Source organism: Macaca nemestrina, chromosome 8 (assembly GCF_043159975.1).
Source record: "Macaca nemestrina isolate mMacNem1 chromosome 8, mMacNem.hap1, whole genome shotgun sequence".
Taxonomy (NCBI): Eukaryota; Metazoa; Chordata; class Mammalia; order Primates; family Cercopithecidae; genus Macaca; species Macaca nemestrina.
In genome coordinates this window covers 54,346,434-54,362,840 of record NC_092132.1, presented here as the reverse complement: position 1 = coordinate 54,362,840, position 16,407 = coordinate 54,346,434, and the positions used below count along the sequence as shown (strand labels likewise).

The 16,407-nt window shown below is 34.1% G+C and overlaps 1 protein-coding gene across 1 annotated transcript in view; it reads right to left on the bottom strand.

Annotated features, from left to right (window-relative positions):
- Nucleotides 1–6,272: 6,272 nt before the first annotated feature.
- PIP4P2 (phosphatidylinositol-4,5-bisphosphate 4-phosphatase 2) overlaps nucleotides 6,273–16,407 on the bottom strand; it is a 49,924-nt gene continuing 39,789 nt past the window's right edge. The window contains exons 6-7 of the mRNA XM_011768281.2: nucleotides 10,516–10,606; nucleotides 6,273–9,670 (exon numbers count right to left, since the gene is read on the bottom strand). Of these exons, the coding sequence (XP_011766583.1) occupies nucleotides 9,527–9,670; nucleotides 10,516–10,606 (235 nt within the window). The 3' untranslated portion in view covers nucleotides 6,273–9,526. The remainder of the gene's footprint in view (nucleotides 9,671–10,515; nucleotides 10,607–16,407) is intronic.

Here is a 16,407-nt window from a genome sequence, read left to right as displayed (position 1 = left end):
CTGGGAAACACTGAACGGCTTTAAGTGGGCACTATCAGGATTTACCATTTTGTAAGGTACGAAGTTTCACAAGCATTTCCATGTATAATCATGTTATTGCTAGCTGTCTCCGTGTAGAAATGGCTTCCAGAAACACTCCTACCATCCACTGAGACAACTCGCCTGGCATGAGAGACCTAGGGTCCAGGGTCAGAGATGGTCATGCTAAAAAGTCATCCCTTGGGGTGAGGCACCAAAAGTCTGCACAGTGGAATCAATATATTCCAACCACCAGATGTAGAAAATTTTAAGTTCGGGATGTGGTTCTCATTCATATAGTCACAACAGAAATTTTCTTCTTCAGGAATATACTTAACAATGCAACATGTATAATTTTATATACATCTTACAATAAAATTAATTTGCATATCACTGTATGAAGTCAGTAGAAACTATTGTGACAAAAATGTAAATTGGAAGAATTCCAATTCAGATCAATATTAGTAATTTATCGACAGGAAGAGAGAAATTACAGTAGAATAGACAGACTCCTTGATTTTTTGATAATTGAAGAAAAATGAACCATATAAAAATATCGAAACATTTCGCAATGTCTTATTGATGTGACATAAAATATTGGTATCTACAAGGATAATCTAGAACTCATACTTACAACAAGAACTTGACAACAAACAGGTTATTGGCTTTTAGCAACTTAAAGAGTATTTAAGGTTAAACACTGCCTGAGAAAACTTGAAAAGTGCCCTGAAATCACAGAGTTCACATAAGAACCTCATGAGTTTCCCCAAATTTAGCAATACTAAAAATTGACATTATTACCAATAACAAATTGTGAAACTGCAATAACTTTTCTAAGCTTTCAATAACAAAAAATACATGTTGACTAAATTTGCTTTGAAAAGAATACCACATTATTCATTATCAAATTGAAAGTGCATTACAAAATTACTGTCAAATGATGAGGCAATTAAAAAAATGAAAACTAAAAATATAGGAAAAACATAGCAATGGTTCAGGTAATTTAAAATATTTTACTGAATTTCTAAAATATTTGTGGTATTTATCATCTTTTTAAAAATCTGTAATTTGTTGTCATTGATTTTCTAAGTAAATACTTACTTTGGTCACCCTGCCCCACCCCTGCTTCCTGCCCTGCCCCGGCCACTCAAAGAATTGGAAAATGGATTGAGAAAAAGCAACAGTGGAAATAGATATCCCAGTTAGAAGGATAATAATTTATCATGTGTTTTACTACTTATAAGTAGAGGTTTTATGTAAACTTATATTTTCATATTTTATTTAACTCCACTTTCACAATACCTAGAACTACACACACACACACACACACACACACACACACACACACACACACACACAAACTGGTTACTTGATCTCATGGTATGTGCTGTCTAGTGAGGGTACAGATATGCAAACAGACAATTTCAACTCAGTAAGTTAATTGTTAAATCTGGGTGGCGTCCCTGAAAGCCTGGCAACTCAGAAAGCTGAAGAAGTAGCATTACCTGATGTTTACCAAATGATCTCCTTGCCAACCTCCTGCCAATAGTTGCCTTTTATTCATTCCTCAAACATTTACAAAGCATTTTATGAAGAATATGCTAACACATACACAACACAGATGCTCATAATTACTATAGGAATGTGTTAAAAGAGTGGTCCCTAACATGTTTAGCACCAGAGGCTGGTTTCATGGAAGACTGGAAGGGCGGGGTATGGTTTTGGGATGTAACTGTTTCACCTCAGATCATCAGGCATTAGATTCTCATAAGGAGCACACGACCTAGATCCCTTGCATGTGCAGTTTACAATAGGGTTCACATTCCTACGGGCCGCTGTTGATCTGACAGGTAGTAGAGCTCAGGCAGTAATGCCAGCAATGGGGAGGGGCTGTAAATGCAGATAAAGCTTCAGTCACTCACCTGCTGCTCACCTCCTGCTCTGTGGCCTGTTTCCTAACAGGCCAATGACCAGTACCAGTCTGGGGCCCCGGGGCGGGGGTGGGTGGGCAGTAGTTAGAAACCCCTGTGTTAAAAGCTATAATAATGACTTAGTTTCATTCAGCTCAGCAAAAAAGTTGTAAAGAACTATGTTTATGTGCTAGAAACTGAGGATACAAACACAAACTGAAATACGACGAGAAAAGCTGATACACACTGAGGATACAAAGAAAAATTGAAATATGACAAGAAAGGCTGATGCACAATTAGCAAGAAGAGAATGCTAGCTTAATAATAGTGCCTATATATGAAATAGAAGATAGTATATGTAGTAGAAGTACTTAAGTGGAATAAAAGAAGTACTACGTGAAAAGGCATAATTGTGTTGAAGGGTAGGAGGGTGGAGAAGAGACATCACGAAAAGGTTCACAGGGGAGGTAATGCCTGAACAGGATTTTTAAGGATAAAACATTTACCCACTTAGAAAAGGGTATTCCTTGCAGGTGAAAGAACAAGCACAGAGATACACAGGAATAGAACAGTAGCCAATACAAGAAAACATCAGCAATTCAGTACTGCAGAAACACAAAACACAAGACTGCCTGGTAGTGGCTTGATAATTAGGATAATAAAAGATGAAGTGTCTTTTATCTCCTTTATAAGGATATAGAGAGACACTGAAGGATTTTAGTTTGGGTTTGATAGTATTCTATGACCATTTGGAAAAAAAGTACTTAAATAACAATGTGAACAATGGATTGGAAAGCAGAGTAGGCATTGGGCAAGACAAGAACAGAGGCAGAGGAATCAGTTCAGAGGTTTACAGTAATCCAGGCAATGTTTATTGAGAGTCATAAGTAAAGGCAGTGACCATAAAGAAAGTACATATAGCTGAGAGAGTAAGGAAAACTGCTGAGAGTATAGAGAGTTCACCTGTTTTCAGGTGCTAAACATGTTAGGGACCACTGTTTTAACACATTCCTATAATATGAGCATCTGTGTCGTGTTAAGGAGGCAGTTGAAGGTGAAGATCAGAAATTTATAAGGGCATTTACCTGCGTGGTTGTGAGATTCATTGGCTAATAAAGGAGGGGATGATAAATTGAAAGAATAATAAATCTGAAGTCCTCACACAATGTGACTTCTAGACAGAAGAGGTATATTTTCAAAGAGGTATATTTTCAGACAGTGGGATAACCGAGTGTGAGAGTTTAGAGATGCAGTGGTTAAGTATAACCACCCAGCATGCTGCTGTAGAGGTGAACATCAGAAGTGAAAGGAAAATAAAGGTCATTGGACTCGACAAAGAACTGAGAGTCCAGACTACAGTATTAGATAAGCCATTCACATTGACATTTAAATCAGTGGCATGTGATAAGAATGAAAACTAGGTACCAAAGTCTGCATTGGTGAGGAGGGAGTTAAAGGAGATCTGTGGATGGCAGATGATAGGTAGAAGGGAAGTTTAAAAAGGAGTGAAGCAGGTATATAGGAAGAAACCAGAAAACAAAACAAAATATGCCCTTACATAGCTAAGGAATTCTCCACATTTCCTAAACTCTTTGAGGCTTAATAACTAATAAAAATTTAATGCATTTTGGCCAGGTGCGGTGCCTTACTGATATTTTAATCAGTAAAATTATCAGTAAAATGATATTTCAATCCCAGCACTTTGGGAGGCTGAGACGGGCGGATCACGAGGTCAGGAGATCGAGACCATCCTGGCTAACAGTAAAACCCCGGCTCTAGTAAAAATACAAAAAAATTAGCTGAGCATGGTGGCGGGCGCCTGTAGTCCCAGCTACTAGGAAGGCTGAGGCAGGAGAATGGCGTGAAGCTGGGAGGCAGAGCTTGTAGTGAGCCGAGATCGCACCATTGCATTCCAGCCTGGGCGACAGAGTGAGACTCCATCTCAAAAACAAAAAATTAAAATTAAAATAACAAAATTTTTTTAAATAAAATTTAATGCATTTTCAAGATTATTTAAATGTCCAATATCTTAAGCCAAAGGTATTATCTCATGTGGAAATATGACATACTGAGGCAAGGTTTTTCAGAAAAATTTATTGGAACACTGGGAACTTTTCCATAACTCTGTATATCCTACCATTATTACTTACACATATGAACAGGCCACTCAGGGCATTCAAAAAATTCATCAGAGCAATGGGTGCGATCACTTCCTATTTAATAAGTTACCTTAAATAACTCTTAGTTACGAAATTGAAAGATTGTTAGATCAAAGACTCATTTACTGTATTACAAACTAGACCCACTTCTTAAATCTTTAGCCTTACCTGATCCTTACTCTGTGAGGCCGTCTCCAAAAGAAAACAAATAGCCTTTTTATTTTTCTGTTTTTAATCTAATATTCCACTTCAAGTCAAACATATGCATGTTTAGCAAAATATAAAAAGCATAGTATTTATTTAAATTTGTAACTGTATAAAACAAATTTTAAAATTAAAAGCCTGTGCAGTTTTATTAGTATTTTGTGCTAATAAACAATCATTTTCATAACTATTGCTATTACAAGAAAAAGAAAATACAATTATGTTATTTAAAGCTCATCGCATGTCAATTTCCTAATATTTAATAGAAAATACTTCTGGCTGGGTGCATATGCCTTTAATCCCAGCAGCAATTTGGGAGGCCGAGGCAGGTGGATCGCTTGAGCTCAGGAGTTCCATTCCAGCCTGGGCAACATGGCGAAACCACTTACCTACAAACAGAGGAAAAAAAGAAAAAAAAAAGAAAAACATTATCCGGGCATGGTGGTGCACCTGTAGTTCCGGTTATTCAGGGGGTCAAAGTGGAAGGACTTCTTGAGTCCCAGAGGTCGAGACTGCAGTGATGGAGAGGCTGAGGCTGCAGTCAGCCCTGAGATTCTGCTTCTGCACTCCAGCCTGGCAGACAGAGTAAGGCCCTTTTTCAAAAAAAAAAAAAAAAGAAAGAAAAAAGAAAATATTTCTACTTAGCCTTCCTATAATTTTATGCTAATTATAAAAAAGAAAATCATGTAACAATACTTTGCTACATAAATCAAAATGCTCTAAAAGTAATGTAGTTGGATATAATATCAAATTCATAAAAAAATTTTAAATTATTCTATGCTTCTGAAATGACTATTTTGGGCAAATATTTTCTAATAATTCTCTTTCTACAGATGACCTACAGACAATGAACACCAGGGGGCACAAAAATCAAAAGTTTTTCACTACAAAGTGAAACAATAAAACCTTATGTAGTGGAAAGCAGACACATTCAGAAGCAGACTGATTCCAGCTGGTGTCCTCACACATAAGCTAAGTGACCTTTAATTACTGCATCTGTCTTAGCCTCTTCAATGGTAGAATCATAACTGTGACAGATTAAATGTTAACATACATAAGGTGGCTAAATAAACACTAGGGATTTTGCCTTCATTGCTTATTACATATGTATGTATGAGCACACTAGAAACATACATTGAATAAATGAAAACTTAGATTTTCTAGCAATTTATGCAGATCATAAACATGGAAATGGCTGTAGAGGTTTATCAGAGCATATGAGTGCAAGTGTAGCCATATCAAAACTAAACAAAAGCTAAACAAAAGGTGCACCAATATCTCACAAATCACCACTAAAGAACTTACTCATGTAACCAAATACCACGTGTACCCCAATAACTCATAGGAAAAATAAAATAAAATAAATCACAGCATGTTTCTGTATGTGAAAATATGAATGCCAAAGTGGATATAAACGTGATATTTTCAGCATGGTGTAGTACAGTGTTTCTCCAGGTGTGATCCAGGAAAAATCTCCAATAGAATCATGAGGGAGTGATTGTTTTGAATGCAGATTCCTGTCCTACTCAGCATCTACTTTTTCAGATCTGTGGGAGTAGTAGTTCAATTTCCCCTGGTAAAACAGAAACAAGAATACTGCACTTGCTTCCTAGGTTCTTGTGAATATTTAAACAGCATGTATTGTGAGGTTAGCACTCTACTTGGCACATGTCATTATTAGGTTCCTTTTTTTCTTCTAAAATAACATATATGTACTCACAAATGATTTGTTCGAGAATACCTGGTCATAGTGCCATTTTTTCCCCTCTTCTTTTCTAAGAAGAACTAAGGCAATTTTTACTACTTTGAACAGCAAGGGACAAATACGTCCTTCCTTTTCTGATTTGTGGCTATGGTGTATTCTTTCAAATAACCTCTTCCCAGTTATTTTCTATGTTCCCTAGGCACTGGAAGACATGCTCTACTTAAAACAAAATAACAAAATAACAAAAGACAACACTGAGTATAAAGTCTCATAAATTTGAATTTAATTAATTAAAAATTTTAGGTAACTCACATAGGACTAAGCTTAAATATATATTTTTTGACTTTAAAGCTTAAGGTTTTATCAATGACACTCTGGTTTGGATTTTAATAAACTTATTTTAAAACTCTTCAAGAATCAAAATGAAAATTAACAAATATTGATGTAATCATCATATACTACTCTTATCTATTCATCAAGAGTAAAACTTACTTTCCAACAATCTAGTTCAAAAATAAAGTAAAAATCATTTCTCATCACCCAGAGATAACCACTCTTAACATTTTTGATTTTCCTTAGTTTTTTCAGTATGTACACATAAAATACATTTTCTAAAATGTGGATCATAGTCTATGTATCACACAATTCGTGAGCCATTTCCAATTCAATAGATGAAATTTTTCATCATATTCTTGATTATCTGCTATTCCATTGTATAGGTGTGCCATAATTTATTTTACCAATTCCATGTTATTAGATTGTTGGATTGTTTTTTCTTTTTACTCTTTATTGTAAACAGAATATTGACAATAACTTCAGGATAAATTATAAAAGAGAGAATTACTAGATCAAAGAATATGTGGGGGGGGGGTGTGTGTGTGTGTGTTTCCAATATCCTCAGCATTACAGGGGTATTATTGCACTTTCTACTTCTTTGTTAATATGGTAAGTGAAAAGTAGTATCTTTGTGTTTTAACTTACATTCTTCAAATATTAGAAAATTGAGAGCTGGGTGTGGTGACTCACACCTGTAATCCCAGAACTTTGTGGGGGCAAGGTGGGCATATCGCTTGAGCTTAGGAGTTCCAGACCAGCCTAGACAACATAGTGAAACTCCATCTCTACAAAAAATACAAAAAAAAAAAGAAAAAAAAAATAGCCCGGCATAGTGGCGCACACTGTGATCTCAGCTACTTGGAAGGCTGAGGTGAGAGGATGACTTGAGCCAGGGGAGTGGAAGTTGCAGTAAGCCGAGATCACACCACTGCACTCCAGCCTGGGTGACAGAGTGAGACCCTGTCTAAAAAAAAAAAAAAAAGAAAGAAAGAAAGAAAAATCGAAAAACAGTTTATGATCTATTGTAGTTATTTTTTTGCTTTTTCATACCGTTAGTCCCTTCTGATATTACAGTCTTTCTACTATTTTGAAAATAGCTTCACCAGTTTGTCTTTTGGCTTTGCTTATGGGTTTTTATCATACAGAAGTATTCTGGGAATTTTTGTTGTTGTTGTTGTTTGGTTGTATCAAACCTTTCCTATATAATTTCTTCTTTTAGATTCTACTTAGAACATTTTATGTTAACCCAATGTTATACAAATACTTACCTACACATTCTGGTACAAAATATAAAGTACATATTCAAGTGTATATAAGAAATTTAAATCCCAATTCATTCAACCCTTTATTCATTCATGCATATTCATTCATGTATATTGAGCACATGTATACCAAGAACTGTTCTAAGTTAGGATAAAGCTGTGAACAAGACTACCAGGGTTCTTGCTCTCATAAAGTTATTATTCCAGAAGGAATATGATGTAGCATATAATTTAATGTGAGCTTTCCAATCAATGAGGGAAAAAATGGATTATTAAATACACAATGCTGTTACAACTAGTTAACCATTAGGAAAAGAAGTAAGATTATTTTATACCTAACATCAAGTGTATTACAAATGAATTTAAAAACTATATTTTAAAAATAAAACCATTTGAAAATAGTACAAAAAACATAAATGAATATTATATAAAGAAACATTAGGTACATTCCTAAACATGAAAATTTTACAGCGACATTTCAAGACAACTTTGGAAGTGACATATTATTTTTAATGGAATAAAACAAGGTAATTTTTTGAACAATAATCTTTATTAGTGTATTTTTAAAGGTACATATAATCCTGAGCTACAGCATTTATACATCTGTCATTTACTCTTTGAAGTGTACATGTACTTTGCTTCAAATTCTGTGATGAGTACGTTTTTATACTAATCAGTAACATAAATAATTTAAAATATTAGTCTTATCTCTGGAATCACCAATTAATTTACTCAGATGATCTCACTGTCTAATTCTACTACATTTAAAGACTGTAGAACATTTGTGATTAAGCAATTTCTTTTTCAAAACTGCAAAGATGGGCAGTGCGAGAGCTGATTCCATAAATTTCCATGAATTCTTAAGAAAACTATGTTGTTCTTTATCACCGATCTATTTTCTTGAATAATTTGGGTAATTATCTGATCAGTTACCTTTGAGAAGAATAGTAAAAGTACCTCTAATCTCAACATTTTAGCTACTGTAAAATGTCATAAGCTTCCTTCAAATATAAATAGTACATAATTACCTCAATAAGAAAAATTTACCATGATCTAAGGAAAAGGGGCACAACCCAATGTAAATATATCTTTGAATAAATGGTTAAGTATTAGAAAACATATTATGTGAAATACTTCCTCCAGCCTCTATAAGGGAATACATAGAGCTGATAAACATAAATTCCATAAATCCAGACCAGATCTTTTATAACTGGTAATAAAAAAACAAAAATGAGAGACAAAAGTCCTGTCATCTTTGAGAAAAGACATTTATCCAACATCTCCAACTGTGGACAAATAAATATTCATTCTTGTATTTTAAATTACTACCAAAATATTTTATCTTTCTACAAACAACACAAAACAAGCATACAGTATCTAGAAATTTTTTTTTCCTCTGACAAGAATGTCAAGTCTTTGAAGGTACACTAAATTTTCTTTTTCCTGAATAAGGTCACTATAATCTTAGGTTAAAGTTACAGTAAGCAGTTCAAGCAAAATGCATATTGCTTAGGTTTTAAGCAAGCAATTTTGATACTGTTTAAAATGTAAATATAAATGTGAAACTATTGTAGAAATATTTATAAACACTTAGGAATACTCACATATCAGCAAGTAATGAAATAACTTATTTAAAAATAATAAAAGGGTGAGAGTAAATGTAATGTTTGGTAACAAATCCAAAAATATCTATAAGAGATGTAAAAGAACATGAAAAGGCTTTATTATTCAAATGTTGAAAACCTAGCAGCAAAACGATTTGCATATAATGTAGTGCAATGAGCATTTGTTCATAAAAGACTCCCAAAGTCTTGAAACTATTATACATAAACCAGATTGGAATCCATTAGGATAAATAATTTAAAGATGTCCAGAGTAGCTTACCAAGAACTGCTAGACACTCTCACCTGCATCAATGAATCATAAACAAGCTTATGCAAAACTGTGTTCTGGATAACTGACTCTTATGGCTCCCCAATAACAAGCTCGGATAAGGCAGATCAACCCTAGGAGATAAGCAATTGCCCAAGAAACATAGGTTGCTCGAAATCGCCTTGCAAAATCTTGGGTGCCAACCTAAAGTAAAAAGCAATATAAAAACAGAAGATTAGAAACGTTAAGAAAATATCTGCTTAGAGAACTTGTATCAGCTTACATGTGATTGTTATGAAACATACCCCCAGACTGAATACACAAAATCCTTATAAGAGTAGGTGTATCTGTTGACTGCAACTGATAGACCATACTGCTACTTGTATTAACTACAAATGTTATGAAGTAAACAAAAAAGCACACTAAGGATTAAATTCCTTGTAGAGATAAGATTCCTTATCTCTACAAGGAATTTAATCTATGTAACTTCTTACTATCATGGGACACAAATAGGACATTGCTAATAATAAGGGACTAGTTGTACTGACAAACAAAGGAGCATGGAAATGGCAGCAAAAGGGATTATCTTCCTCTTCTGGCATAATTCCCATGCTAACTGCTCAGCTCCAGTCTCCCCTAAAAATAAGCCATCCTCATATTGGTAATAAATCACTGCTTGATTTGGATAAAGTGAAGAGTGGTTTTTCAGATCTCTGTAGCTGAATGAATGTTGCGTTGAATAATAAGATACCCCATAGCTATACAAAATTAGTTCTGGCACTGAATTTTTTAAAAATGGGCTTTTGCTATATAGATGATAAAATCCCCAACAGTAAGTACAAAGACACCATTTCACCTGGATAGGTGAGTTCAATCAAAAAGAGATCCGTGGATTGGGTTTCTGATTGCTTATAATCATTCAGAAGCTTCTAGGGCTGGCATGCCAAGGATGCAGACTCTTCACGCATCCCTGAAGGTTGTCACAGGCCTCATGACTGACTACTGATAAAGTTGAGAGGACAGAATTCTAACATCAAAGTAATACTCACAGTTAATCCAACTCCAATGAAAATACATATCATTCCAATGGTAATGTATGCACAGCAGCGTCTTCGTGGAAGTGCACTACCCACTGAGGAGCTGCAAATTCATGAAAGCAAAAGAGAACATTAAATGTTTACATAAAAATTCTCTATTTCATTTTTGTGAGTTCTTATCTATGGCTTTATTAATATTATATACTTTTTATTCATTGCTTCAACTTTATAGACAAGAACATGCATTAAACATGTCATTTTTAATGGATGATAAAATCGTTTAGGGTGAATTTGTGATATTACTGTGGCTTTAAACAAAGTTCAAGCTTTGGTCATTGATAATATCCACAGAAATCCACTGTAGTACCTGCTAATCTCCCAAGATAAGAGTTTATTTCCAAAGAATCTACTTCAGAATGGAAAAAGAGCTATCTTACAAATAGCATTTGATTTTTTTTTACAGTTAAAACAGTATGTGTTTATGTTAAAAATTTAGAAAGTAGGCCGGGCGCGGTGGCTCAAGCCTGTAATCCCAGCACTTTGGGAGGCCGAGACGGGCGGATCACGAGGTCAGGAGATCGAGACCATCCTGGCGAACACGGTGAAACCCCGTCTCTACTAAAGAAATACAAAAAACTAGCCGGGCGAGGTGGCGGGCGCCTGTAGTCCCAGCTACTCCGGAGGCTGAGGCAGGAGAATGGCGTGAACCCGGGAGGCGGAGCTTGCAGTGAGCTGAGATCCGGCCACTGCACTCCAGCCTGGGCTACAGAGCGAGACTCCGTCTCAAAAAAAAAAAAAAAAAAAAAAAAAAAACAAAAATTTAGAAAGTAGAATAAAAAGGAAAGAAACAATAAAAAGGAAAAGAAAAAATTACCTATGATCCCAATATCAAAAAATAGTCATGCAGTATTTTTGCATACTTTCCTCTAGCCAATTTTGTACCTTACCAATGTATAGCATAAACTTTTTCCCATAATATTCTCAAACTAAAATTCTGATGGATGAATATAACATAATTAACAAATTTTCTACTATTGTACATTAAAGTGTGTTCATTATTATACATAATGCCAACAAAGTATCATTTAAAAGCATTGTGCTTATTTTTAATCATTCTTAAGATTTTTTAAATTTAGAATTAGGATTACAAATTAAAGGGATTAAACTTTTTGAATTGTTTTTAATACATACTGTTAAAAACCCTCTACTGTGCCACTCAGTTGAAATTCCTAATCTAATAGTATTAACCCTCCCCATTTCTAATTGTGGTAATTTTCAAATGATATAAGTTATAGCAGAAATCAGTAGCCAAATTAGCACTTTCTTCTCTGTCTTAATGTACATATATTTATTACTGTATACTACATGCAAGGCATATTGTTAGTGAATGACACTGAAGTATCTGATTCACCTTTGTGAGGTCAGTGTCAAGATTATGCCTAACATACAATAACTTCTCAAAGAATGTCTGATGAATAAGTAAAATACAGAAATTCATCACTTACTAGAAATGATTTAGAAACATGCGATTCCAAATAGGTTAATTTTGCATACAAAATTATTTCCTTTAATTTCCAAATCTTTTTGAAAAACTGATGAAGTTTGTTGCAAATATACCATAGTAAATTTTCCTGGATACTTGAGCCCAAACACAAACATCTGGATGACCTGGGGACCACCATTAATTACTATATTGTACAGCTTGCTATCTAGAGTTACTAGGGCATGTAGAATTCATTGCCTTTATGTAACATTTAGCCCTAGTCTATTTTTGGTTTTAATTTCTATGCATCCACTGGTGGTTTTTCCTGCCTTATACATCACAACTGGTTGTTGTTTCTTATCACTGCCTGTGTATCTGTCTTTGTCAGTTTGTAATATACGATTCACTAGAAGCCAACTAAGCTTATTAGAATTATGTATTGAATAAGTCAAAAGTTTCTAAGTGAATATTAGAGCAGCTTTTCTGTGAGCCAAGAGAATACACTTTAGTACATTAATTTCAGTGCATAAATTCTGCTTAGAAAATCTGTGCTCCTTTTTCATCACTCAAATTAAATAGTCACTACATCTGAGAAATCTTCTCAGAAAAAAATAACCTACTGCTACTCTACAACTCAAGTGCCATCTCCTCACAGGATAAGGCAATGACCAACAAGCACCTATTAATCATAACATCTCTTACACATTTAATACATATGTGGTATCTACATGCAATATATATTACTGGTACAAAAACAGACACGCAGATCAACTGAACAGACTAGAGAACCCAGAAATAAGGCCACACACTTACAAACTTAAACTATCTGATCAAATAGGTTTTGACAAACCTGACAAAAACAAGCAATGAGGAAAGGATTCCCTATTCAATAAATGGTGCTGGAATAACTGGCTAGCCATATGCAGAACATTGAAACTGGACTCCTTCCTCATACCAAATTTAAAAATTAACTCAAGATGGATTAAAGACTTAAATGTAAACTATAAAACTATAACAACCCTGGAAGACAACCTAGGCAATGACATTCTGGTCATAGGAACAGGCAAAGATTTAAAACTATAACAACCCTGAGAGACAACCTAGGCAATGCCATTCTGGACATAGGAACAGGCAAAGATTTCACGATGACGACACCAAAAGAAACTGCAACAAAAGCAAAAATCGACAAATGACATCTAATTAAACTAAAGAGCTTTTGCACATCAAAGGCAACTATCAACCGGGTGAACAGACAACCTACAGAATGGGAGAAAAATTTTGCAAACTATGCATCTGACAAAGGTCTAATATCTAGCATCTATGAGAACTTAAGAAAAAAACCCCGCCCTTTAAAAAGTGGGCAAAGGACATGAACAGACACTTTTCAAAAGAAGACATACATGCAGCCAACAATTCTGTGAGAAGAAGCTCAACATCACTGATCATTAGAGAAATGCAAATAAAAACCACAATGAGATACCATCTCCCACCTGTCAAAATTAATACTATTAAAAAGTCAAAAAATAACAGATGCTGGCAAGGTTGTAGAGAGAAAGGAACATAACATTCAGAAATTCAGAATACAGAAGTTTAAAAAGAAGTTTATTCTTCTAGCATCTAAAACTTAAAGGTAGAGCCTAGGGTCGGCAGTCAGCTCTATTCCCTGATGAATTGGTATTGCCAAACTCTACACAGGTAACAACGTTCCTGCCAGTTGGCTTTTCCACTCAATTCAAAGAGGAGAGAGAAAACCAAGACAGGCAATTTTGTCTTTAAGGAGAGCATCAGAAAACTGCACTCATCACTTTTGTTCACATTCCATTGGTCCTAACTTAAACACGGCCACACTATCTGCAAGACAGGCTAGGAAATCCATTTTTAGCTGGGTGGCTAGTCAAATTCAGAGGTATACTAATAAAAAAAAGAAGAGAACAGCAGTCTCTGTTATTTTAATTGATATTAACATTACACTTTAATGTTGGCTAGTGTTTGCCTGGTATGTCTTTTCCTTTGGTTAGTGATTCATGGTTGTATCTTTTTCTATCCTTATGCTTTCATTCTATGTTCTAATATTTCATGTGTTCCTTCTTCAAATTGTATATAGCTGTTCTTACATCTAGTCTTACCATTTCTGTTAAGTTTTACTAGCAAGATTAGTCTAATGATATACATGGACTATTTCTGACATCTTATTTTGGCTTTCTACTATGCCTGTATTTTCTGCTTTTCTACTTTTATTTCCAGACTTCTTTTATATTGACCATGAGTCTTTTATTTCATTTTTCTCTTATTATTCTGAAAGTTTCATAATTTATTTCAATCATTTGGCAGTTGCACTTAAAATTTTAACTTATATACCCTTTAAAAACTAAAGCCAATCATTAAATCCACTTTCCTGATAAATACAAGGATTTTAGAAATTTTTAACTCCAAACATTCCACTAGCATCTTAATGCTATTGTTTTCCAATATTTCAGTTTTATTGTATTTTTGTTTCTCAAAATTCATTAGCATTAATATAAATTGATATTGTCATTTTTGCTATTTTATATAGTCAGTGTTTCTGGTTAATTGTTACAGTTTCTTGGTTTACCTTTCCTTCCTGCATTGCAGAAATTTCTTCTGGAATATTTGTTCATATTCCCTAGTTCATCATTTAGCAGTTTTTTTTAGTAAGAGTACCAGGATGGTAGATACCCTGGGTTTTGTTTGTTTGTAGGTTTGTTGGTTTTGCTTTTGAAAATATATTTATTTTACCTTCATTATTCTTTGATGGTTTAGATAGGTGTATAATACCAGTTTGACAGTTAATTTCTCTTAGTATTTTTGATGTATTTTAAAACTTGTTTTCTGGCTTCTATTTTTGTGGTTGAGACATTTGCTGACAGAACTGTTATCCTTTTCTTATTGAAAATATGCCTTTTATCTCTCTGCTTTTAATTACCTTCTATTTCTCTTAGGTTTTCTACAATTTCACTGTAACACATTTACTTATCCTGCTTGGATTTCATTATTATTTTTGCATATAAAAATTTGTATCTTTCATAGATCCGAAAATTCTTTGAGATTATCTCCTAAAATGCCATATCCCATCCTTTATTTGTTCTTTCCAGATCAGATATATAATAAGTATCTTAATAATATATTTTCTCTTAATCTTACATTCATCTTTGTCTCTCTATGCTGGATTCTGGGTAATTCACTTACCTCTATCTTCCAATTCACAACTTTAGTCTTCACCTTTAGCTGATCTGTTCTTTAAACTGTATGTGTATTTTAATTTCTGTAATAATTTCTGAAAGTTCTAATGCTTCTTTCTATATCTATCTGGTTATTTTTGCAAATTTCTATTTGAGACAATTATAGATTCACAAGCAGTTGTAATAAATAAAGAAATATCATGTATCTTTTGCCCTATTTCCCCCATAGTAAATCTTGCAAATTATAATACGATATTATAAAAAGGATATTAACATTCATACACTCCATCAATATTCAGATTTCTCAGTTATATGAGTATGGATTTGTCTTTAATTTTATGCAATTTTATCACATTTAGGTTCATGTGTCTATCGCTACAGTCAAAATAGAGAACAGTCTATCACTGTAAGGATCCTTTCATAATCACACCCTCCTTTCTGCCCATCCCATACCCTGTGCCTGCCACACCATCATTAATCTGTTCTCTATTTCTACAATTTTGTCATTTGAAAAATGTTACATAAATGAAATCTTACTGCAGGTAACCTTGTATGGCTAGTTTTTTTTTTTTTTTTTACTCAGCATAAATTCAATTCATCCAAGCTGTTGCATGTGTCAAATTTGCTACAAACACTCATCTATACATTTTTGTGAGTACCTGATAATTTTTAAATAGTCTTATTTGTTTTATCTTCTTTCTATTTTAAAATATCTTAGGCATAGTTTTAACCTACTCCATACTTAATAATTACAAATCTGAAGTTTTTAGAAGTCAATTACGCTGCTTGTGCAATGTTGATTATGCTTCTGGAATCTTGTTTCCTCCTATGACTAGTAACTTTTGTTGAAAACCATTTTGGCTGATCTTAATATGAAAAAAATCTTGGCATGCATAGTTTGGGGGTGCTTTCCTACACACAGAACTTTCATGTGCTTTTCTCAGGCTCCCTAGACTGATACTAACCCTAAATTTTAAGTCAGTTTCTGGAACTAGGTTTTCCTAGATCACATAAGTGATATAAAATATAAACCTAAATTCACTGTTCTTATAAATTTTTTCCTTTGCAATCTTCCTTTTCTGGTTGATTTCTTTTTCCTGACTTACTCTTTTCTGGGGGAAGAGTACTTTAAGTACTTTATTGGGAGCAGGCAGTATTCCAATCCCTCTACCTTGTGTGAGGCCAACACCTTCTCTCTCGTTCTTCCAAGGCTCTAGATCC